Here is a 26128-nt window from a genome sequence, read left to right as displayed (position 1 = left end):
TCAGGTCGATCCGTTCAGGATCGATGAGGACGTGTCATAAGCCAAGCGACGGGTGTTTAGCGGCGTCCTGTTCCGCCAGTGCTGGTCCCTCGAGCCCTTGACCCTCCTGAGACCTGAGAGGGGATGTCTCTACGCTGCGGGGATGCGGCTCTCAGCCTGGGGTCCTGGGTGAGCGGCAGGAACGCTGTTGCTCATCCCAAGTCCAAAACTAGGGAAATCTTTCCAGATATCCTTTTCTGAACGCCCTGGCTCGTAGGGAATGAAATCGTCACAGCCGTGGCATATCCTAATGATTGCAGTTTAAACTTGTTGACAGCATGTTTTTAGTGCCTGTTTTAAGAATAGAAGACTTGCCGGGTGGTGGTGGCTCACGCCGTTAATCCCAACACTCGGGAGGCAGAGAAAAGGGATCTCTGTGAGTTCGTAGGCCAGCCTGGTCTACAGAGCGAGTTCCAGAACAGCCAGCCTGGAGTACACAAAGAAACCCTGTCTCAAAAAAGACACAAAAATGTGACATGTTAAGTCAGTTCCTAAAGTTTTCTAATCTATATTTAGTGTTTTAACTCTTAGTCTTGTACCCTACTCCTACCCCGTTTCTATCGGGGCAGGGGATGCACAGATCTCTGTAGCTGGCCTGAAACTAAATTTGTAAACCAGACAATCTTCCCTTGCCTCTTCTGAGTGATGAATTACAGGTTTGAGCCACCATAGTTAGAGGTTCTTTTACCTTGATTCTTTTTAAGACTCCACCCAAACACTAGTTTCAGCCCTTAAACCGTTTTACATAACTTCTGAATCAGTTCTTTGGCTTTGGTATTATAATGGGTTAAAACTAAATTATTCCAGAGTGTACTGAATGAACGTTATAATAAACCTTTTCTGTAGGTATTTGGAAGATATTTATACAACCCGGCTAGAGCATTAAGTTCTTTGCCCGATGAAAAAAAGAAATTTTTACAGAATGGACCAGATCTTCAAGATTTTGTGTCTGGTGATCTTGCGGACAAGAGCACCTGGGATGAATATAAAGGAAATTTAAAGCGCCAGAAAGGAGAAAGGTAACTGAATATTAGATATTATTTTAGTATCTCACCCTTTGATTTTGTGCACTGTTTTTAATCAAGCCTTGTCTCTTTTAAATTTCAGACATGTTAAATTTACCAAAGTTACTAGAAGTGATGACAAATCTAAATAGGATAGGTGAACAAAGCTGTTATCATCGTTTTAGTTTTTCTGTGCCCTCTGGCCATTTTTCTTCATCCTTCTTAAAACAACCTGGATGATTTTACAGTGTGATCTCCCATTTTATACCCCAGCATCTAATTGGAAAAGTGTAGACTTTCCTCTAGGTAATTATTGATTTATTTTACTTGATTTATCAAGACAGGGATTCTCTGTATAGACCTGAATGTTCTGGAACTCGCTCTGTAAACCAGGCTGGCCTTGAACTCACAGAGATCCACCTGCTTTTACCTCCCAAGTGCTGGGATTAAAGGCCTATGCCACCGTGTCTGGCCCTAACTTGTTCTTTTTCTGAGAAAGTTTGCATGTAGCCTACAGTTACTTTATCTTCATTATTTTTTAATGATGAAAGGTTGCCTGGTATGCAGAAGCCTCAATTCCTAGTACCACAATAAACAGAAATCGTAACAGAAGTATGGTGAGGATTGAATCCACAGGGTCATTTTCATAAATACTTACAAACAGTTTCTAGATCACAAGTGAATCAAGTGAAGGGGGAAACAAGGGTATAGCCTCCGTTCCAAATTTTAGACCTACCTTTTGTTGTTGTTATTGTTAGTTTGTCGTTTTCTGGTTTACTATGTACCTAAATTTGACCTTGAACTCCCGAGCCTCCTACCTCCGTGGTTTAAATTCTAGCATCACAGACATGAACCACCACCACTAACAAGTTGTCTCTCTTTATTAATGACTAGAATCTAGTGTGCAGTTGGGCTCTTTCCTTATTTGGAGTTACTGCAGCAGTTTATACTATGTTGTGGAATATTATTTTAACTAGGTGAAGATGAGTTACGTTTGTTTTATGCTGTGGAATATTTCTTGAACTATGTGAAGCTGTGTTAACATTTGTTTCCGCTGCCTTTGTTAACAATGTAAAGATGTGTTGCATTCAGCTCATCTTGCCTGCCTTAGGCACCTGACTGGCCTAATAAAAAGCACAACAGCCAATAGCTAAGCTGAAGAGTTATAGGCAGGACTGGTCCAGAGAGAGTAAGAAGGAGGACTCTAGGCTCAAGAGAGGAGGAGGAGGCTGGGCGATGGTGGCGCACGCCTTTAATCCCAGCACTCGGGAGGCAGAGGCAGGCGGATCTCTGTGAGTTCGAGACCAGCCTGGTCTACAAGAGCTAGTTCCAGGACAGGCTCCAAAGCCACAGAGAAACCCTGTCTCAAAAAACCAAAAAAAAAAAAAAAAAAAAAAAAAAAAAAAGAGAGAAGAGGAGGAGGAGGAAAAAATGAGGAAGAAAGAGAGGGACATGCCTGGGACTAGATGCCAGGCAGCTGCCAGCCAGACACGTGAAGCAGTGAAGTTAAGATATACAGAAGGGAAGAAAGGTAAAAAGCCCACAGGCAAAACAGATTAAGAGAAACAGATTAAAGTAAGAGCTAAGGCCGGGTATTCATAACTAAGTCTCTATGTCATGATTTGGGAGCTGGTTGGTGGTCCAAAAGAGAAAGCCTGATACAGTAGTGTTCACAGGGAAGGACACACTCAGTGACATATCCGTCCTTTAATTAGAATAGTATAGCAATGCACCTTTGCATAAGGTATCTATAAGCATATCATCCCTTAGACTCCATTATCAGTGTTTCCTAAAGCAGCTTGAGCAGACCTGAGATTGAGTCTTTGTTCTTCCTATGATGGAACTGAGTGAGTCCAAGAATATGGACTAATATAGAGCTAATATAGAGCTATGTAGCTTAATATATAAGCTACGTGTCTTCCAGAGGTTGGTGATGGACAGCTCGTTTTGGCTTTCTCTAGGTTAAGACTACCTCCGTGGTTAAAGACAGAGATACCCATGGGTAAAAATTACAATAAGCTGAAAACTACGTTGCGGAATTTAAATCTCCACACAGTGAGTAGCCAGTGTGTTTCCTCTCCATTTTACCCCAGGTCTATGCTCTCTCTCCATATTTATAACAAAAAGGTTTTGAGATACAGTCTAACTATTTTGCACAGGCTGGAGCTCCCTGATTGGCCTCAAACTTGTGATTCTCCTGCCTTAGCCTCCTGGGTGCATGGGTGATGAGATGTGTGGTACCAGACCAGACCAAAGAGAAGTGGCTGACGAGTGTGTGACTCTCAGTGGGAGAGGGAAGTGTGAGCTACAGCAGTGGTGGGCACACCTTTAGCCCAGCGCTTGGCAGGCAGGGGCAGGCGGATCTCTGTGAGTTTGAGGCCAGCCTGGTCTACAGAGTGAGTTCCAGAACAGCCTGGGCTACACAGGGAGACCCTGTCTTCAAAAACCAAAGTGAAAAACAAAAACATACACAGACATATAGGGACTGAGAATATAACCCAGTGCTTGCTTAGTGTGTTTGAAAGCACTTTAGTCCCTAGCTCCCCTTTACATTTCCCTGCAAAAGAAACAATGTGATTATATTTCTCCTGAAATACATTGGAAACAATGGGCAGTTTAAATTACATAATACTGGGCTGGAGGGATGACTCAGTGGTTAAGAGCAAGGCTCAGTTCCCAGCACCCACATGGCCACTCACAACCATATCTCCTCCAGTTTCAGGGGATCTGACACTCTCTTCTGGATACTGCTTGACACTTGGCATGCATGTGGTACACAGAGATAGATGCAGGCAAAACACCCATACATACAAAATTTAATAAAAATAATCTTAAAACAAACCTGGAAACATCTAATGCTCCATTGTTGGTAGGTAGGTCTCTTCAACCTGCTGCACCGTTTCCCTTCTCACAGGTCTGCGAGGAAGCCCGGTGTCCCAACATTGGAGAGTGTTGGGGAGGTGGAGAATATGCTACAGCCACAGCCACCATCATGGTAATGAGGCCCGCTCAGTCTCTACAGCTTTGGTCCAGGCGTGGGACAGGGGTATTTTATGTCCTCCTCCTAAGGATACGCACTGTGAACATCCGGTGAAGTCTTTATTACATATGAATTCAGGAAACTTACAAAGAAAAAGAAGTGACAGAATCTTGTCACCTGTTGTGATTTCACCCCTCTCTGAATTAGTCTGTTGTAGGTTCTTCCATGTATCTGGTAGTTAACTGTTTGATACCTTAGGGGAAGTGTTGGATCAATGTTTGGAGATACTTTTCATAATTATTTAACTTTTGTGCACTTTTTCCTATCATGTATTTAACAAGAATGAGCTGTATTTCCAGTTCCACTCTCCTCAGCTGCACGATGTCTTCCCACTGAATATATCGGCAGCCAGTGGCTCAGTGGGCAGAGTCACCTGCTGTCAAGCCTGGTGACCTGAGTTCAACCCACAGGACCCACACAGTAGATGGAAGAAGCTAACTCCTACAGTTGCCCTCTGACGTCCTTGTGTTTCCACACACACAGATGCCCATACAGACAAAATGAATTTAAAATGTCATTTAAAAAGAATATATTTTAAAATCATACTTGTTGATCATTAAGTAGTGAATAGTCTTTATAAACCACGAGTAAACTGTAAAAAATAACAATACACCAGGCGGTGACGCACGCCTTTAATCCCAGCACTCAGGAGGCAGGGGCAGGAAGACCTCTGTGAATTCGAGGCCAGCCTGGTCTACTGAGTGACTTCCAGGACAGCTAAGGCTACACAGAGAAACCCTGTCGAGAGAGAGAGAGAGAGAGAGAGAGAGAGAGAGAGAGAGAGAGAGAGAGAGAGAGAGAGAGAGAGAGAGAGTCAAAGGACAACTTTGTGCAGTTCTTCCCACTTTTGCATGGGGTCTGGGAATTGAACTCAGGTTCCCATGTTTGCTTGACAAGTGAGTCATCTCACTGGCCCCTTAAATTATAAAATTTAAAATTCATATGCTCCCTCCTGATCCCATAACCCTCCAGTTCCCTTAACACTTACTTGAGTGTATCATTTTCTTTTCCCACATAAATTTGTATTCCTTAACCATATGTTATTTAATTTTGAATATTTCAGATTCCTTATAGACAGTCATTCTGTTGATGTTCTTTGCCATGTTTTTGGCGTTGTATTCCTGAGAGTCATCTGATTTAAATTGTAACATCTCTATTCTAGTTGATGGGGGACACATGTACAAGAGGTTGCAGATTCTGTTCTGTTAAGACTGCAAGAAATCCCCCTCCGTTGGATGCCAATGAGCCCTACAATACGGCCAAAGCAATTGCAGAGTGGGGTCTGGATTATGTTGTCCTAACATCGGTGGATCGAGATGGTTAGTAGTGTGTCGTTGTGACTCTAGCTGAGTGTGGCATAGCTTGAACAATAACTGCTTTTCTTTTTCTTTCTAGATGTGCCTGATGGGGGAGCTGAGCACATCGCCAAGACTGTGTCATGCCTGAAGGAAAGGTACTTGTTTTACGTTCGTTATGTGTTTAAGGACTTTCTAGACACATACACATTCATTTTGAGGGCTTTGTCTGTCTTTTTCTTTCTTTCTCTCTTTTTTCTTTTTCTTTTCCTTTTGAGACAGAGTCTATGTAGCCCTGGTTGCCCTGAAACTCACTAGATAGACAAGGCTGGCCTTGAACCCACAGAGAACCAACCTCCTCTGCCTCCCAAATACTGGGATTAAAGGTGTGCACCACAACTAACCCAGCACTGAGTTTTTAATATGTTATCATTTGAGGGTGGGTAGTGCTTTGTGGTAGAATACCAGCCCTAGTGGGCTGGAGAGATGGCTCAGCAGTTGAGAGCACTGGCTACTCTTCCAGAAGACTCGGGTTCAATTCCCAGCACCCAAATGACAGCTCACAACTGTCTGTAACTCTACTTTCAGGGGATCTGACACTTTCATACCAAAGCACATAAAATAAAGTTAAATAAATTATTTAAAAAATTAAAAAAAAAGAATATTTGCCTAGCATGCCTGAGGCCCTAGGTTTAATGCCTGCTCCTTCCCTTCACACGCACATAAAATTGAGCATTTAAGAACATTTATTGCTATTGCAGAACACCCAGGTTCTATGCCCAGCTAACAACCATCATGATACCACAGGGATACAGCACCCACTTCTGGCCTCTCTGGGCACTGGGCATATACTTAGTGTACATACATACATACATACGTACATACATACATACATACAGGCAAAACACACATAAAGTGAAAAATAAATAGATCTTTAAAAAAAATAAGAAACCTAAAGTACGCCGGGCGGTAGTGGTGCACGCCTTTAATCCCAGCACTCGGGAGGCAGAGGCAGGTGGATCTGTGTGAGTTCAAGACCAGCCTGGTCTACAAGAGCTAGCTCTAGGACAGGCTCCAAAACTACAGAGAAACCCTGTCTTGAAAAAACTAAAGTAAGATGAAGTAAGCACCAGCCTTTGTAAAATACATCTCGAAAGAGTTTTCATTCATACCCATTAGTCCTGCCAATTTTACTTGTAATCATGTTTTTAAAAATGTTTTAATCCCATGCATTCCAAAAGGATTAAAAAGGAGCAAAATTCACCAGATTAGTGGCACACACCTTAATTCCCAGTGTTTAAGCGCAGAGACAGGAATCTCTGAATTTAAGGCCAGCCTGGTGTACATAATTATAAACGGAGACTGCTTGTTTGTTTCCTAACCACCCAGACCTGAATAATCACACAGAAACTATATTACTTACAACACTGCTTGGCCAATAGCTTAGGTGTATTCCTACCTAGCTCTTATATCTTAAACTAACCCACTTCTATTAATGTGTGTATTGCCACGAGGCTGTGGCTTACAGGAAAGGTTCTGGCAGTGGTGTTTTGTTCCTTCAGCCAATACATGATATCTCTCTGATTCCACCCACTCTCTCTCTATAGTTCTTCCAGCCTGGCTTTATTTTGCCCTGCTATAGGTCATAGCAGCTTCTTTATTAACCAATGGTAATAAAACATACTGATAGCATACAGAGGGGAATCCCACATCACATAATAAACTCCAGGCTAGCCAGGGCTGCATAATGAGACTTTGTCTCTAAAAACAAAAGGAGCGAAATTGTTTCTGGAACTCTGTGCTGGCATAATGTCTATTGTACTAACATGTTTTTTCTACTGATTCTTAACAGTTCAGAAAATTTTGCAGCTCACGAAGTTTCCTTCACAGGCCACTCACAAATGGACCTCAGGTGTAATTTTGAAGTCTGTTTCAGGGTTACACACCCAGAACTTTCTGCATCTTGTGTTCACAAGGGACCAAGTGTGGTCTTCCGTCTCTATTCTCAGGGAACAGTTGCATCCTGCCTTGGGTTTGCAGGGTGCTCTGTGACCTAGTTCACATTACAGTGCTCACTAGATAGGTACAGCCACAGTATAAACAGGAAGATTAATGTGTGTTGGTACTTGATTTAAAAATAAAAACTCGTGACTCAGCAAACCTGGAAACAGCTTTTAAAGCTGAAGGCACTGGTGAGATATTTGCTAAGGAGATGAGGAAGGAGTGTTTGGTGAATTACAGAAGAGGTCAGAGTCGAAGCAGATAGCATTTGCATTCACAGAAGTACCTCACTTTGTTTTCTAAACAGTGAAATAAGAAGAATACTTACGCCTTATTTTGGTTCCTTTAAATGATTTTACTTTTTAATCACCTACTCCCATTAGGTTTAAGTGGGAGGTTACTGATGGCTGTTGAGGTAGATGTTCTGGTCGTTAAGGAATACAGTTTACCTTTCTGAGGGTTTCCCTACGGTTGCTCACATAGGACTATGGTGTGCCCAGGCCCTCCTTAGCAGGGCTCAGAGGCTGCTGCGGTCACCCTGGGCCAGCGGGGACAGTTGTGCAGGCAGCTGTCCTGTCGGTTCTTTTCTTCCATTCAGGGCTTATCTTTTTTCCTTCTAGGAATCCAAAAATCCTTGTGGAATGCCTCACCCCTGACTTCCGAGGAGACCTGAGAGCAGTAGAAAAGGTCGCTCTGTCGGGCTTAGATGTGTACGCGCACAATGTAGAAACTGTTCCGGAATTACAGAGGTGACTGCATGTTCATGGGCCACAGCATGCTATGGGTCTCACTTTGCAGGGGGACTTTGCAGAGGACTTGTACAAAGGCAGCCCCTTTGTTTTCCTTCCCCCTTTCCTTTCCTTCCTCTCTTGATCTTCATTTTGTCCTTCATTTTGTCCTTCCTCCATAAGTTAATAAAAAAAAATCAAAAAAGATAACCACCAAAAGTGAGTGACCAAGGGCTAGAAAGATGTCTCAGTGAGTAAGAGCCCATATGCTCTTACAGAACTAGAGTTAAGTTCCTGACACTCATACTGGTCACCTGTCACTCCAGCTCCATGGTGTTCCCATGCACTTGGCTCTACCAACAGCTGCACTCGTGCACACACCCACACACAAGCATACACATATACATATAATTAAAAAGAAAAGTCTTTTTAAAAAATGTGCAAACAAGCCGGGCAGTGGTGGCGCACGCCTTTAATCCCAGCACTCGGGAGGCAGAGGCAGGCGGATCTCTGAGTTCAAGGCCAGCCTGGTCTACAAGAGCTAGTTCCAGGACAGGCTCTAGAAACTACAGGGAAACCCTGTCTCGAAAAAAAAAAAAATGTGCAAACATCACCCACGATGTTTCTAGCCAGTAATGACAGCTACTGTCACGTGCGTGTTGTGTTACACCTGCATGCGAATGGCTAGGAACTGATAATGTTGTCGACGGTTTTCAGTTTTTGTTTGTTGTTGTTTTTTGAGTCAGGGTTTCTCTGTGCAGCCTTGGCTGTTCCGGAACTCACTCTGTAGACCAGGCCGGCCTGCACTCACAGAGACCCACCTGTCTCTGCCTCCCAAGTGCTGGGATTAAAGGTGTGCGCTGCCACCACCTGACCTACAATGTTTTAATGACACGTAATGACATCTTTACTGTTTTCTAGCAACATTATCACTGCAGATGCACTGCATTTCTTTTTTTTTTCCCAAAGAATACTTCTCAATGAAAAGTGATGTATCAGAAAAACCACTGTTTTAAATCTCTTAAGAAACAGACAGACTATGAAACAAAAAAAAAAGTAGACAGACTCGCCAGGCAGAAGTGGCTCTTTAAAAAAACAAAGCAAAACAAACAAACAAAAAAACCCAAAACCAAGAATAATAGTGCATACTTTTAATCCCAGCACACAGAAGACAGAGGCAGGTGGGTCTCTAAGTTTTAGGCCAGCCTGTCCTACATTTCATGTCCTAGGTCAGCCAAGGCTACATAGTCAGACCTTGTCTCAAATAGAAACCCAAACAAGGGGCTGGAGAGATGGCTCAGTGGTTAAGAGCACTGGCTGTTGTGCTCTTCTAGAGGTCCTGAGTTCAATTCCCAACAACCACATGGTGGCTCACAACCATCTGTAATGAGATCTGTTACCCTCTTCTGATGTACACGCAGAATATTGTATACATAATAAATACATAAATGTTTTAAACTTTGGACTAGCTAGGTGGCTCAGTGGGCGAAGGTCTTGTTGCTGAGCCTGATGATGACCTGAGTTCAGTCCCCGGCACCCACGTGGTGGAAGGAGAGAGCTAACTCCAGCAAGCTGCTCTCTGATATGCCCCGCCCTCGAGTAAATAAACAATAAAGACAAATGTTTGAAGTCCACCTTGCTAAGTGTAGTGGCACACGGCTGTCATCCTAGCCAACACACAGGAGGCTGAGGCAAAAGGGTTGCAAGTTCAAGACCAACATAGTTAGCATGACTGTCCCACAGTGTTAGCTTTCTATACTGCCAGTTTTATGGAGGTTTTTTTTTTAATTGTTCTTTTTAAACTAAACATTTGTGTGTGTGTGCAAGTCACAAGATAACTTACTGTTCTTGTATGTTTGTTTGTTTTTTCCTTATATATGGGTGTATTGCTGTGCAGTGTGTGCATTCAGTGTCCTGGAAGGCCAGAGGCCAGAAGAGGGTGTTTATCCCTTGGAACTAGAGTTACACACTTATTAACGCCCTGTGGGTACTGGCAATTGAACCTGAATCATCTGGATTAGCAGTCAGTTCTCCTAACCACTAAGCCATCTCTTCAACTCCCTGCCTCTTACTTAAATTAAAACAAAACAAAAATATAGAACATAGGCTGCATTAGAATTCAGCTAAGTGCTGGTCTTCCATTATCCCTTTGGATTCCTTCTCATTTAAGCCATTGTTGAAGGGTCGCCACCCAGTCTGTGGTGATATCGTCAGCAGTGGGTGCCAGTCTCCCTGGTTTCACTTCAGAAACTTACCCTTTCCAGAGAAAATCCCAGAATGCTTTTCCTCCAGGCCTGCAGTGTTACTACATGCCAGCAGAGGGCAGTCCAACCTGTAGGAAAGAAATGCACAAAAAAGTTTCAATGCCAGAAACGTGCGTTCTGATACGTTTTGTCCTCGGAGTGGGGTTTGTCTTTTGTCCAGTTTTTTTCTTGCTAAAAGTCATTATAATTTTGAGGTTCAGGTTCTCATTTTTCAGTGTATAAACCGAGTAACTTCCAGTCTGTGCTTCTCTGACCCAGACTTGAAAGGCCTGAAAAGTTGATATATCTAGGAAGCCAGTGAGGCCTCGTTTTCTTTCCTATGTTAATTACCTCTGTGCACATATGTACCACTGGTCCATATGCTCACTAACTGAGTCACGTGTTCTAGAGCAGTGGTTCTCCTCCTTCCTGATGCTGGGACCCTTTAATATGCCCAGCCATAAAATTATTTTCATTGCTACTTTATAACTATTATTCTGCCACTGTTATGAATCATAATGTGAGATCCAGTGGTCTTAGACTACCTCTGTGAAAGGTTGAGAACACAGTTCTAGAATGTGCTTTCTGGTTGAACTTGCTTCGTCACTGAGAGCTGCCCATTTTCCAGGAAAGTTCGTGATCCCCGGGCCAATTTTGACCAGTCTCTTCGTGTGTTGAAACATGTTAAGAAAGTTCAGCCTGATATTGTTTCCAAAACATCAATAATGCTGGGCCTGGGTGAAACGGATGAGCAAGTCCACGCAACGATGAAAGGTAAAGACGTTGAAAACCAGAAACTTGTTTCCTTTTCTGTTCAGTAGTAGCCAGGACTCCTCTACAGAGCCTGTTAAATGCGCGCTTCCTCCGTAGTCTTAAGCGCAGGTGGTGGTGAGAACAGCGCACCTGGAGTGCAGCTGTAGGTCAGTAGGAGCGGTCCAGCTTGCTCTATCCTCATGGAACCGTGTGCGTGGTGCTTAACACGGGGATCTTTAGCCCTCCTTGTCCTCGCCTGTTCCAATGAGAACGAGATTGCACTCTGTCATTGAGTGGAGTGGAAAGCCAGTTAGGCACCAGGCCCTGGGGAATGAGATTCTGAAGGGCTGGGGCTTTAGCTTAGTAGTAGAGCACTTGCCTACCAAGTACCCTGAAAAAGAAAGATTCTGATATGTCACACTCTGAGAGCACAGCCTGCTCACCAGGGCAAAGCCCAGGCAGCACGTTTGACTCTTTTTACCTTTGGATAGTTGTTCCTTCACCTTTTTTTTTCCTTTAAGGCAGAGTTGGAGTTTATTAAGAAAAGATTTTAGGTGTTAGGGCTGGAACAATGGCTCAGCCATTAAAGGCCAGACTCACAACCAAATATATAAGAATTTGGTTCCTAGCACCTGTGGCCATCTTTTCAGTCATCAAAACAGAAAAATAAAGAAAAAGAAAGATTTTTACATAGACTTAAGCATGGGGATAACTAGAGACACACTCAAGAAAAGGAAAAACACAGCCAGGCATGGGCATGGCTTCCAAAGAGCCACCCCACTCACCATTTGATAGCATTAAGTGTCTTTCTTTCTTTCTTCTTTCTTTTTTTTTTAAAAAGATTTATTTATTACATATTCTGCCTGCAAGTATGCCTGCAGGCCAGAAGAGGGCGCCAGATCTTATTACAGATGATTATGAGCCACCACGTGGTTGCTGGGAATTGAACTCAGGACCTCTGGAAGAGCAGCCAGTTCTCTTAACCTCTGAGCTATCTCCCCAGCCCCTTTTCTTTCTTTTTTTTGGTGTTATCTGTATAGCTTCAGCTGTCTTGGAACTTGCTTTGAGGCCAGGTTGGCCTCAAACTCAGAGATGCTCTTGCCTCTGCCTCCTGAGTGCTGAGACTCAAGGCGTGTGCCAGCACATCCAGCCTTGAGTTTTTCTTTCTGTCTCCCGGTTTCACACTTCGGTGGTAACACGTTCCAGTGTTTCCGATTCCCACCAGCATCCCTGACTCATGTGTTTCTGAACGACTGGGTTTCCTCCCGCCTTGCCTGTGGTAACAGAGTACACAGGGTGGGGGCTCTCTTCACAGGACCTGTGCTTAGTCTGTAACTGTGCCTGAAACCCCTGCTGGTGGAATCCTTGCTGTTCTTCCCTTTCAGCACTCCGCGCAGCCGATGTGGACTGTTTAACTCTAGGACAGTATATGCAGCCAACGAAGCGCCACCTTAAGGTACAAGTGTCTTGAGTTACCAAATATTTTCTTAGTAATTTAAAGTAAATCTTCACTGTTCACAGGTAAAAATAAGAAGCTATTAGCTTTTTAGTATAATGTTCCATGTATACGTGCAAGTTTCCATCTTCTTGCCCACATAAAGCAGTGACTTACTACTACCCAGGTTCAAGTCAAGTGAACATATAGAGAAAGTTAAAGGTTGGGAGATTTTGCATTTGGTGATCTTGCAAAGGAAGGCAGTTTTCTGTTTCTGTATTAAAGTGTATATTTACTGGAGAAAATTGTGTTGAGTACTATCATGTCCTATAGGACGTTCGGGCTGTTGCTCAGTGGTAGAGCACTTGCCTAGTATGTGTGAGGTCCTAGGTCTAACCATTAGGACTGCAGACAGACAGACAGACAAACCAGAATAAAATATGTGCCATGAACAGTGCTAAACATGAGACAAAAGGTGAATTAGTCTTGTCCTCGGGCGTCTTATCAGGGGACTTGGAATGACATTAGGGTGCTTGCAGACTGAGTTCAAGTCCCAGAACCCACGTTTTCTTTTAGCCAGACGGTGGCGTGTGCTTATATAATCCCTGCACAGGTGAGACAGACACAGGTAGATTCCTGGGGCTCAATGGCCAGCCAGCCTGACCTACTAAAGAATTCTAGGCCATTGAGGGTCCTGTAGCAAAAGAAGGTAGAAATGCCTGAGGAATGACTTCCAAAGTTGTTGCTGGCCTATACACATGTGTGCAAGCACTCACAAAAATGTGCGTGCACACAAACACATGGAATCTTACAGGAACAACCAATTCTTGCTTCTACTATTAATACATGAAAGAAAAACAAATAATCTCTATACTCTCATTTTTCCCCTTTAGAACAACTAATGTAGTACAAAGTGACATTCTCTCCTCTGAGTCCTCTGTGGCTGTGCTCTGATAGAGGCCAGCAACATGTACATGGGGAGGGGGCTGGATAAATGACGAGCCCTTCCGAGTACATAGACTATATAGAATCAGAGTTACTTAGCGTTCTGTTCTGAAGAGATTCTTTACATCAAGGTTGAAGAGTATGTCACTCCTGAGAAGTTCAAGTACTGGGAAAAAGTAGGAAATGAGCTTGGATTTCATTACACTGCAAGCGGCCCTTTGGTGCGCTCTTCCTATAAAGCAGGTAAGTTTGCCTCGGGTGCTGCTGCTTTTTAGAATTAATTTCCATTAGTTTCCCACAGCTGTGTTCCACCCCAAACCACCAGAGTTCTAAAGCACATTGCAATAGCGGTGGTTGTCGGCTGTCAGGGGGAGCGCCTTTCACAGCGTGGCTCTGTGGGGTCTTAGGAAGAGGGTGCTCCAGGCTCACCTGTCTTTGCACGCTGCCTGCTGCTCTCGCTACTGCAGCCATCGACAGGCAGAGAGTTGTACAGTCAGCTACTGCACGGGTGGCTTCAGGGGCCAATCTTCCAGAAACAACAGCGCGTGCAGGACATGGGATACTGTTTTCTGGAAAATGTGTGTTCATTTGACAGTGGTGCCAGCTGCATCTCATGCTGCTGATTCCAGAGCAGTGCAAGGCATTGAGACCCTATAGTGTTGCTTCTTGTATAGTTAATTTCTTTTTATTTTCCCCTTCACATAAAAGAGAAGAAACTGTAAAGTCACCTTTTCCCTAAACAACTTTTAGTGGTTTTACTAACTTAATACAATGTTTCACTTTTGGTATTTAGCTCTTTTTTTTTTTTTAAATATTTATTTATTTATTATGTATACAATATTCTGTCTGTGTGTCTGCCTGCAGGCCAGAAAAGGGCATCAGATCTCATTTCAGATGGTTGTGAGCCATCATGTGGTTGCTGGGAATTGAACTCAGGACCTTTGGAAGAACAGGCAATGCTCTTAACCACTGAGCCATTTCTCCAGCCCCTGGTATTTAGCTCTTGCTTGGTCAGTTGACTGAACTGATTATAAAATAAAAGCGTTTTCCAAGGAATTAAAAAGTCATTTCGGGCTAGGGATGTAACTCAGTGGTAGAGCTCTTGCCCAGCATGCATGAGGCCCTAGGTTGAGTTCTCAGCAGCGCAGGAAGAAAGAAAAGAGGAAAAGGAAGTCATTTGAGCCAGACTTGGCGGTATACGCCTGCAATGCCAGCATTTAGGAGGCCGGTGAAGGAGATGGGGGAGGAAGATGTCGCCCTGGTAGTTGGGGTCAGCAATCAGGACTGGTAAACTAGGTGTTGTAGGGTATGTACACAGTGTGTTAATACCATTAATGAGCATTTAAGTGATTGCTGTATATACTGGGGTCTAAATCACAGACATATTTAAGTTAGAGTTCTGTTTAGAAAAACCAACATTTACCTATCAGTGATACTGAGTATCCCTATAAAGGAATTTAAGTGAGCTGGGCATGGTGCACACTTGTAATTATAGCACTTGGGAGGGGGTCAGGCCACCCTCAGCTTCATTGTGAATTTGAGGCCAGCTTGGGCTCCATGAGACTCCTGTTTAAAAAAACCAAACAGGAAGAAAGAAAAGAAATTTAAGATATTTTTATGAACAGTTTATCCTGTTTATAAAAGCCAAGAATTTGAATTCTAGGTTATTTTTTTTTAAGTAGTAAAAGAAAACATGAAGTTGGGTGTGTGTGGGAGGAGTTAGGGGGAAGAGTGGAGAGGAATCAAAATGCATTGTATTCATGTATGAGATTCTCAAAGGATTATTTAAAAACCCAAGACTTTGGTTCAGCACTGACTGGCAGACTGTGAAGGCTTACACACATATATAACTAGGGAGGATGAAGCAGGATGATTGACAAGTTGAAGTGCATACAGAAGCCAGAACCAGCGTCAGTTTCCAGAAGTGGGCACCCTAGAGTAACGTTTATTTTTATTTTTGCCTTTCTTATGTGCATAGCAGGTGGCTTTATCTATTTATCTATTTATTTATTTTTGGTTTTTTGGGGACAGGGTTTCTCTGTGTAACAGCCCTGGCTGTCCTGGAACTAGCTCTGTAGACCATGCTGGTCTCCAACTCACAGATCCACCTGCCTCTACCTCCCAAGTGCTGGGATTAAAGGTGTGCGCCACCACTCGGCTTATTATTTTTATTTACTTTTTAATTTTTGAGACAGGGTCTCACTATACAGTCCTTGCTGATTTGGAACTCAGGCCTGCCTGTGCCTCCAAGTGCTGAGATTGAAGGTGTGAACAACCATGGTTAGCATTAAGCAATATTTAAAGGGAAATCTAATATTTGTAAGGAAGTGAATTATGACTCTTTAGTATTTGTCAAGTCACTACTAAAAGATTGAATTCTGGTGTATTGGGCATGGAACGCAGATTTCACGCCAGATTTCAGTCTGGTGATGTCAGTTCTGTGTCTTCCAGATTTAGGTGAAGGACTGAGCAGTGTAGACAAGAGGCTCAGGATCCTTGGTGATTGGGTTTGGATGTGGTGATGGCGTTCTGATTGTGCCTATATGGTACTGAGGGAGCCGACCAACTCCTCATAAACTCAAGCACCAAGCTCATCTGACACATGCTGAACTAAATGGAGCCTTGTGGGCTGAGAGGGATGTGTAGCTCAGGCTCAGCTCAGAGGGGGACAGACGCCCATTACATTCAACCAGAAGGGAATGCGTGAGAGACAGATCCCACCCATGTGCTCAGCTGCATGAGGTCGGCTTTATAAACATCAGGTTCAGGCAGCGGATGGACAGGCAGCTCTCTGAAATGCCTTGTGCCAAAGGCAGCACTTTATAGAATAAGGAGTAGTTAGTTCATAGTGGGGTGAACGTGCAGAAGCTGATGCGCAGGCTCAGGGGTCGTCTTGCATAACACTTGGGTATTGCAAGGAACAACAGTTGAGAGCAATTCTTTTTGGTCCCTGAGTAGCCCTGTGCTGTTATGGAGAGAGGAAACCGAAGGGGAGGTGTGGTAAAGTATTATAATTTCAAAAAGTATAATAAAAAATCAAATCAAAACAGTAGGGGAAAATTTGAAAGATATGGAGTATTTAGGTGATAAAAATAACTGCCTTTGAGATTTGAGAGGAGGGCAAAGCCAGTACATACAATCCTTTGTGTGTGGGGAGGCGGGTTGTTGCTGCTTGCTTCAAGATGATATTAATGTATTCTATTTTTCCCAAATAGGTGAATTTTTCCTGAAAAATCTAGTGGCTAAAAGAAAAACAAAAGCTTCTAAAGTTTAGCCAAAATTTTCAGAATTATAGGAATTTGAAGATTTTCCTTCCAGTTGGTGCCAGCCTTTCAGGACTCCTGTGCATCCTGCCAGTGCTGTTGTGTCTGGTCCAGGAGCAGAGCAGAGCTGTAGTTCCTCTCAGGCCATCCCCAGCTACCTGAGTAAGACCCGACCTCCAAATAAAAAATTAAAGAAGAAACGAAGAGAAAAGAAAAAATCTGTAAGCTATACATATTTAATGATAACTCATTTAACTTCTTGTCCCTCTCCTTGTCCTTGTCATTGTGAGGAATCATAGAACACCTTGAACAGTTTGCTGTTACATTAACAACATTCAGAAGATCTCATAAATTACAGTAATATATCTATAATTATGACATTTCTGGGTTTTGTTTGTTTGTTTGTTTTGTTTTTTGAGACAGGGTTTCTCAGTTGCTATGGAGCCTATCCTGGAACTTGCTCTGTAGACCAGGCTGGCCTCGAACTCACAGAGATCCACCTGCCCCTGCCTCCCGAGTGCTGAGATTGGGATTAAATGCATGTGCCACCATTGCCTGGCTCAACGTTTCTTTTTTTAAAATGATTTATTTTTTTTAATAACTTATTGTGTGTGTGTGTGTGTGTGTGTGTGTGTGTATGTGCGCGTGTGCGTGCAGTACACATGTCTGTGGAGGTGTCTTCTGAACTGTGCAGTACACATGTCTATGGAGGGTGTCTTCTGGACTAACTGTGCATGTGTGCAGTACACAACATGCCTGTGGAGGGTGTCTTCTGAACTGGAGTTAGAGGAACATGTGCACCTGCACATAAGAACTCAGTGGCACATGATAATAACACATCTCTTTAAAAGACCTGCACAGGTAGGACCAAGTCAGTAAGCATAACAGTGTGGAATTGGGAATGGCTCACGAGCCCCACTAGTTCAGCAGCTGAGGAGCTACTGACGGTTGTTAGCTGCGGGGAGGGGGAATGTCAGTTTTCTTAGGGGTGTGGTCTCCATAGGTTCACCAATGCTCTAGAACAGTGATTCTCAATCTTCCTAATGACGCGACCCTTTAATACAGTTCCCAACCATAAATTTATTTCATTGTGTCAGGCGGTGCTGGCACATGCCTTTATTCCCAGCCCTCAAGGGGCAGAGGCAGATGGATCCCTGTGAGGCCAGCCTGGTCTACAGAGTGAGTTCCAGGACAGGCTTCAAAGCTACACAGAAACCCTGTCTCAAAAAAAACTAGAAAAAAGAAAAAAGAAAAACCAAAACAACTAATTTATTTCATTGCTACTTCATAACTAATTCTGCTACTTTAAAAAAAAAAAAGATTTATTTATTTATTTATTTATTTATTTATTTATGAATCTCCATTGATATGCCTGACTTTATGTCAGAAGGGGGCAGCAGATCCCACTGCAGATGGTTGGGAGCCACCATGTGGTTGCTGGGAATTGAACTCAGGACCTTTGAAAAAACAAGTAATGCTCTTAACTGCTGAGCCATCTCTCCAGCCCCCTAATTCTGCTACTTTTATGAATTATAATGTAACTGATACGTGACTCCCAAGGGGCGCTTGACCCACAGGTTGAGAATCTCTGCTCTAGTGAATGGTTCAACAGTCATGAGGATATGGGAAGCCAAATTGGACTCAGTGATTTTTGTGTGTGGTCTTTTGAAACAGGGTTCTTCTGTGTAGCTTTGACTATCCTGGAACTCACTTTATAGATCAGGCTACCCTTGAACTCACAGAGAGCCACCTGCTTCTGCCTCCAAGTGCTGAGATTAAAGGTTAGCGCCACCATGCTAGACCTGGACTTGGTGAATATTAAAAGAAAAACGTATGAGATTGGGAGGGATGGGTCCATGGCTCTAGTTGTCTCCACTCCACGTCCCCATTTCCTGCCCTGCCTGTTCTTTGAACCCTTAGGCTATGATGGCCTAACTATAAATGCAGGCTGCCTCCCACTGTGGAGTCTAGGAATGGAGACAATTGGAAGGTTGTTCAAGATGGATCTCCAGCTGGTCCCACAGTCAGTCGGTTCTCCTCTCACCCTTCCCTTGGGGTAGAGCCTGTGGTCCTGGTGTATAGTAACGAGGCCGCGAATTTGTTCCCAGCTGCTTAGCCCCAAAATAATCACACAGAAACTATATTAATTAAATCACTGCTTGGCCCATGAGCTCTAGCTTCTTATTGGCTAACTCTCACAATTTCTATTAATCTGTGTATGGCCATGTGGCTGTGGCTTACTGGGTAAAGTCTGACTCCAGTGGGGCTACGTGGTGTCTCCTTGACTCCGCCCTTCTTTCTCAGCATTCACTTTAGTTTTCCCTGCCTAGCTCTTTGTGGGCTCTGTTCTGCTGTGGGCTCAAAATTAACCAATGGTATTCACAGCATACAGAGGGAAATCACACATCATTTCCCTTTTTCTGTTTAAATAAAAATGGTTTTAACTTTAACATAGTAAAATTACTTCTAACAAAACAGTTATCAAGCAATAATTACAGTTACAATATTTATATCTACTTTATCTTTTATCATGACTAAGGAAAACTATAACTATAAATTCTTTAACTCCATCAAAGACTCCAGAAGGATATAATATTACCTAAGTAAACAGGAAGTACATTGTAAGCAAGTTCCAAAAGTCTAGAATTGAGAGAGATATCTCGCTGCCTGAACAGTCACCCAAAGTTCTTCTGTACTGTTAGGGCATCCATCTTCAGCCCACAGGCCCATAGTATCCAGCAGACTTTTTCATGAAGCAGGAATTTCAAAGACAGTTCTACCTATATTGTCAGTCACTTTTTTCTGTGTCTTGTAGAATGTTTTGTAGACTCTTTCATGAAGCAGAACCCCCAAGGATCATCTCACCTTTAGGCAAGTTCAGTGGTCATTTCTCTGCAGGTCCTGCATGTTCCGTTCATTAAGCAGCCCAGGGAAGAGCAGTTTTTTGCCCAAATGGCTAACCAACTCCATAAGGAACCTACTTCAATGCCCATCTTCTTCTTTTCTTTTTCTTTTTTCAAGACAGGGTTTCTCCATATTTTTGGAGCCTGTCCTGGATCTAGCTCTTGTAGACCAGGTTAGCCTCGAACTCACAGAGATTCTCCTGCCTCTGCCTCCCGAGTGCTGGGATTAAAGGCATGTACCACCACCACCCGGCCCATCTTCTTCTTGAAGTAACTGGTGTTGCCAGGAGTATATTTTAAATGTCATATTCTATAGTCTTTGAAAGGTTTGAAGAATACCTATGTATCTGAAATACATCTCTGTACATCTAGAAAATCTAACATAACTACAAGCTTGACTGTTATAGATGATTATCTATTAACCTGTATTATACGTTACATTTTTAAAATGAGCTGCACAAACATAATACCTTAATCAAGAGCAGAAATATACATATAACAAAATTGACCTTAAATTTGTATCAATAAACCAAGATCCATATCAATGCAAATCTCTATAGCATATGCCTCCTTAAATGTAAACCAACATTTATAAACAATATTTGGGAATATGGGTGTAGTTCTTTCCAAACTGCTTCCTGCTGTTTATTGGGTGAAGTAATTTTTTTGAGGGGTGTTCAAGGCTTTTCAGGGGGTCTTGGTCCATCAAACCATATTAGTCTGAAAGCAATCCACAGGTTCTCATCTTTTGTGGAAACAAACGAAGAACCTCTTTTCCAAAGCAACATATCCTTAGACTCAAATTTTGAATTCAAAATACCTTTGAAATAAATATGTTGGAGCCGGGCAGTGGTGGCACACGCCTTTAATCCCAGCACTCAGGAGGCAGAGGCAGGCGGATCTCTGTGAGTTCGAGGCCAGCCTGGTCTACAAGAGCTAGTTCCAGGACAGGCTCTAAAAAAGCTGCAGAGAAACCCTGTCTCGAAAAACAAAGAAAAGAAAAATAAATAAATATGTTGGTTTAGCTCAGCAGCCCATATAATGAAATGTCTCTCTGTACTAAGCTCCCTCACAGTCAAAAATTCAAAGAAAATACAATAATATACATAATCTAGATTCTCTGTGAGTTTTCCATGTTTGTGTGGCTTGTTTTTACTCTATTACTTTTTCTATAAGTTTAATATTTATTTTATTATCTTTACTCCTTTAATCTATGACTGTCTGTACTCTGTCTCTTTAAAGACTTTTTTTAAAACAACATTTACTTCTTTTTTTGACTCTCTGTACTCTTTTTCTCCTCTCTCCCAAGCCTACGTACATTTATGCAACACTGTGACCCATTTAGAGGTCTTTTATGTCTGAATCTGTCCTATTGTGTATCTGTAATTCTTTGCTGTCCAGGAGCACTTCTTAAAATGCTAAGTCCTTCTTATGAACTTAAGCGGCTGCATTACTAGGGAAAATACGGTACTGCCTGCTTGCCCCACTCAGCCCAGCATGGTGGTGTAGTGATGAGCTGCGCGGGCAGGCCTGCTTTTCATCCTGCCCGGCTCCTGGCCACCGGCTAGCTTAAAACCCGAAATAACAACACACAAACTGTATTCTTTTAAATACTGCCTGGCCCATTATTTTCAGCCTCTTACATCTTGACTAAACCATATCGAATAATCTGTGTAACACCACAAAGTGGTGTCTTACCGGGAAAGATCCAGCATGTTTGACCTGGTGGCTGGCTTCATCGCATCTCTCTCTCTGAAGAGAGGCATGGCAGTCTGACTAACTTAGGAGAGGCGTGGCATCTGACTGAGCCATCTACCTCACTTCCTTCTTCCTGTTCTATCTACTCCACCCACCTAAGGGCTGGCCAAGGCAGTTTCTTTATTAAAACAGAAGACCCTCCCACATTGTGGAGCTGTTTGCTGCCTGAGAGCCATGCTCATAGCCCCATTTTTAGGCACACAGCCAATCTATGTTGCCATTAAGCAAGTTGTAGCAGTCTGCTCAGAGACCCCACTCAAATGCTCTTTAGCAGGACTGCCAGAAATATAGAGTTCGTGCTGGCAGCATGGCCCAGAAAGCCAGCATTTCAAAACCATGGCTTTTTTTCTGCTACTGCTGAATCAAGAAAACCTCTCTTAAAGTAGCCATGCCTCTGCTTGCTTCTAGCAAACAGAGCCCACCCAAGAAAATGTTGCTACCAAACCATGCTTAACTCTGTTCTTTTGTGTCTAGGATTCCTTTTTAAGCTTTCTCAGGTTTTAAGTGGATTTTAGTCAACCACATTGGTGCACCAATTTGTAGGCACTTGCAGGGACATCAGCCAGCATTCCAGTCATTACATACCCATGCCCTCCTTGGTGCTGCCCAGAAATCTCTGGACCACCAGTGGCTCCTTCCTTCTCTGTTTTATTGAATTATGCTTCCCTTACCCACACACCTTGCTATCCTTAATTGTAATGGGTTCCTCACAAAGGAAGAACAGAATGTGTGCACAGAACAAGACATGGTGGTACACACCTGGAGCCTCAGCACTCGGGTGGAAGATTGCTGTGAGGAGAAGGCCAGCCTGGGTCAAAGCCTTTTATTCTCTGTCCCTCCAAACTGGATGTGGTAGCACATGATTTTTGTTGTTTGTGAGACAGAGTCCCATACAGCACAGGCTAACCTCAAACTGGCTGTGTAATAGAAGACGACCTCCAACTCCCGACGGCATGACTCCTGAGTGCTGTGAATACAGCCTGCACACCAGCTGGCCGGTAGGACACTCTTACAACCCCAGCACTTGAGTTTGAGGCCAGGCCAGATTATACCTCAAAATCCTGCTCCCCCTAAAGAAAACACCTCCTTACCTGTCCTAAGTAGTCTTCTATTCCTCAACTCCAGACCAAAAAACAACCTTTTATCTTTCTGTCCTTTGTGTCTGTGTTTTGAGATAGGGTCTCACTGTATAGCAAAGGCTATGTAGTCTAGGCTGTCCTGGAATGCCTGGCATCTGCCTGCTTTACTAGGAGTGAGGCACCACACTCAGCCTTGTGCCTCTTTGTTGCTACTAAATTGTCTGTCTGTCTGTCTGTCTGTCTATCCATCTGAGACAGGTTTCTCTGTAGCTTTGGAGCCTGTCCTGGAACTCACTCAGTATCCCAGACTGGTTTTTTTTTTCTTTAAAATATTTATTTATTTATTATGTATACAATATTCTGTCTGTGTGTATGCCTGCAGGCCAGAAGAGGGCACCAGACCCAATTACAGATGGTTGTGAGCCACCATGTGGTTGCTGGGAATTGAACTCAGGACGTTTGGAAGAGCAGGCAATGCTCTTAACCTCTGAGCCATCTCTCCAGCCCCCCCAGACTGGTTTTGAACTCACAGAGGTTGGTCTGCCTCTGCCTCCCAATTGCTGGGATTAAAGACGTGCATCACCACCACCTGGCGCTAAGTTCTTTAGTAAGATTTTTAAAAATTATTTGTATGTATGCGTGTATCTGTGTGTGGGTATGTGTGCATGTATGCAGGTACCTGAAGAGACCAACCAGAGGCATTGGATCCAACCAAGCTGCACCCTTGGCTCCCTAACCTTTATAACTTGATTTATTTAAAAATCTTACACAGAATTGATTGTCCATGTTACATGTTTTATAATAACCACATAAAATATCCTTTGTAAGATATAAAATAAAAAGACAGGATCTGAGTCAAAAAATAAATCTGAGGGTTTTTTGGAGAGAAATTTCTCAGGTTATCACTGTCAGTACCATTCTGTGATTCTGCCTCATCGTGCCAGAGGTAGCCACTCTTTTTGATAACAGTCTACTTCTACTATTAGGGTGTTTTCAGCATCAGGTAAGAAAATGTCTTCAAACTGGTTCTATTAATCATGGGCATTTACACCACCAAACAGGAAGTAGGTGTCAGAGATGATTAAGTGGTTCAAGAAAACCATTAAACACTTACTGATGGGGCTGAGAGATTGCTCAGTGGTAAAGAACTCAGGTTCCAGAGGACCTGGGTTCAATTCCCAGCAACCACATGACAGCTCATAGCTGTAACCCCTGTTCCAGGGGATCCAATTCCTGCATACATACTTGCAGGCAAAATACCAATGTATATAGAATAAAAATAATTTAAGAACAAAAAAAACCTTACTGATCCTGGTGATCCTCCATGGAATCCAGCATTTGGGAGGCCCAGGCTACAGAGCAAAATCCTATAATGCACACTGCCTACCCCATATCTATGTTGTTCCAGCTGTCCTGGGATTTGCTTTGTAGACCAGGCTGGCCTCAAACTCCTAGAGATCCACCTGCCTCTGCCTTTCAAGTGCTAGGACTAAAGGCGTGTGCTATCACACCCAAGCAGGATGGCTTTTTACTATGTCTATTATCTTCAGTTTTAAGTATTCCCACCAAACATGGTCTATATAAATTTACTAGGCTGGGTGTAGGCGAAGGCTGCTCTTATGTTTCCCAGCTGCCCAGATCCAAAATAATCACACAGAAACTATATTAATTAAAACACTGTTTGACCTATTAACTCGGGCTTCTTATTAACTAACTCTTACATCTTAAATTAACCCATTTCTATTATTTTGTATTTTACCATGAGGTTCATGGTTTACTGGTTAAGGTTCCAAGCCATCTGTCTCCTTTGGCAGCTACATGACATATCTCTCACTCTGCCTTTCTCCCAGCATTCAGTTTAGTTTTCCCACCTTGCTCTATTCTGCCCTGCCATAGGCCAAAGAAGCTTCTTTATTAACCAATGATTATAAAACATACTCACAGCATACAGAGGGGAATCCCACATCACTATGTGCTGGGTATTTTTGCTGTTTTTTAAAAATTATTATTTTATTTGAGACAGCCTGGCCTTAAACGCAGAGATCAACTGGTGTGGTGGAATGTGCCTTTAATCCCAGAACGTGGAGGCAGAGGCAGGCAGATCTCTGAGTTCAATGCCAGCCTGGTCTACATAGTGAGCTCCTGGACAGCCATGGCTATTTCAAAAACAACAAATAACAAACCCTTCAGAGATCCCCCTACCTCAGCCTCCTGAGTGCTGGGATTAAAGGCATTTGCTGCCATGACCAGTCTTGAGCTGGTCTTGAACTTGCTCTCAAATGAGGCAGGCCCTATACTTTGGTTCTTCTCATCTTGGACACCCAAGACTGACATTGTACCAGTAGGACCAACATTTCCTGTTTTATTACTGTGTATGTGTATATGTCTGTGTTCATGTGTGTATGTGGGGTTGCCTGATCCCCTGGAGTTGTAGTTAGAGGCATTTGTGAGCTGTGTGGTGTGGCTGCTATGAACTAAACTTTAGTTCCCTGGAGGAACAGCAAGTGCCCTTAACCACTGGGACTTCTCTCTAGCCCCCTCTGTTTGTTGTTTTGAAACAGGCTCTCAGGTAGCCCAGGCTTTACTTAGACTCACGATGTAGCCACAGCTATCCTTAAACTCTTGATCCTCCTGCTTCTGCTGTCCAGATCTGTTGGCTTAACCCTTTTAGTGTTATCATCGCCTGTGGTGTGTGTCTGGGTGAACACACGAACAGAGTACAAGCAGAGACCAGAGGACAACTTCACTTCCCCTTTGTAGGGGCTCCAGGATCAAACTCCATCAGCCTTGTGTAGCAGGGACTAAACCGTGGCCCTGGCCCCTAGCACTGCGTCAATTTAAAAATTATTTTCTTTGCTGGGCAGTGGTAGCACACGCCTTTAATGCCAATACTCGGGAGGCAGAGGCAGGCGGATCTCTTTGAGTTCCAGGCCTGCCTGGTCTACAAAGCAAATTCACAGAAGTCCTAAAGGATGGGACATGTATCTGTTTAGCAAAGTTTGTATATTCTTGGTGCACACGGCATAAAAGGGGAATATGACATCAGTCCAAGTGAAAACAACCACTACAGATAATTCACCACGAGACAGCAAACACAGGGCTGTAGATGTGTCTCAGCCGTTAAAAGCACTTACTGCTCTTGGAGAGGACCTGGGCTCAGTTTCCAACACACACATGATGGCTGACAGCCATCTCCATTCATAACTCCAGTTCCAAGGGATCTGATGCCTTCTTTTGTCCTCCCTGGGCACCAGGCACACACTTCATATACACACATGCAGGAGAACATACACATAAAAATAAGTAAAATGAGCCAGGCGGTGGTGGCGCACGCCTTTAATCAAGCACTCAGGAGGCAAAGGCAGACAGATCTCTGTGAGTTCGAGGCCAACCTGGTCTACAAGAGCTAGTTCCAGGACAGGCTCCAGAGCTACTGAGAAACCCTGTCTCAAAAAACCAAAAAAAAAAAAAAAAAAAAAAAAAAAAAAACATACATAAATTTTAAACTGTAAATGGGAAGGCACACAAAGTTTTTTTTTAAAAATGCTGAGATGGCTGAGTTCGAAGCCCAGGACTCACACGGAAGGGGAGAACTGACCACTCTAAGTTGTCCTCTGACCTCTGCACACATGGTTTGGCTGT

The 26128-nt window shown here is 43.3% G+C and overlaps 1 protein-coding gene across 2 annotated transcripts; it reads left to right on the top strand.

Annotated features, from left to right (window-relative positions):
- Window positions 1–11: 11 nt before the first annotated feature.
- Lias (lipoic acid synthetase) lies at window positions 12–17126 on the top strand. Of its 2 annotated transcripts, XM_038311497.1 has the most exons (11): window positions 12–168; window positions 886–1058; window positions 3005–3098; window positions 3958–4038; window positions 5246–5402; window positions 5479–5536; window positions 8000–8128; window positions 10979–11124; window positions 12489–12559; window positions 13615–13726; window positions 16699–17126. In XM_038311497.1, the coding sequence occupies exons 1-11, from the start codon at window positions 124–126 to the stop codon at window positions 16755–16757; spliced, it is 1125 nt and encodes a 374-aa protein (XP_038167425.1). In that variant the 5' UTR covers window positions 12–123; the 3' UTR covers window positions 16758–17126. The 2 variants fall into 2 exon arrangements, with proteins under 2 accessions (XP_038167425.1, XP_038167434.1); XM_038311506.1 differs by lacking the exons at window positions 3005–3098; window positions 5246–5402; window positions 5479–5536.
- Window positions 17127–26128: the final 9002 nt, after the last annotated feature.

Source organism: Arvicola amphibius, chromosome 1 (assembly GCF_903992535.2).
Source record: "Arvicola amphibius chromosome 1, mArvAmp1.2, whole genome shotgun sequence".
Taxonomy (NCBI): Eukaryota; Metazoa; Chordata; class Mammalia; order Rodentia; family Cricetidae; genus Arvicola; species Arvicola amphibius.
The sequence above is the reverse complement of the archived record's forward strand: the minus strand, read 5'-3'. Positions and strand labels throughout refer to the sequence as shown.

Bases quoted from the DNA above. Each gene is read 5' to 3' on its own strand.
- Lias (XM_038311497.1), top strand. From the start codon at position 124: ATGTCTCTACGCTGCGGGGATGCGGCTCTCAGCCTGGGGTCCTGG. The intron at 3,099-3,957 runs GTGAGTAGCCAG...CCCTTCTCACAG, and splicing joins GGAATTTAAATCTCCACACA to GTCTGCGAGGAAGCCCGGTG. The intron at 5,403-5,478 runs GTTAGTAGTGTG...TTTTCTTTCTAG, and splicing joins AACATCGGTGGATCGAGATG to ATGTGCCTGATGGGGGAGCT.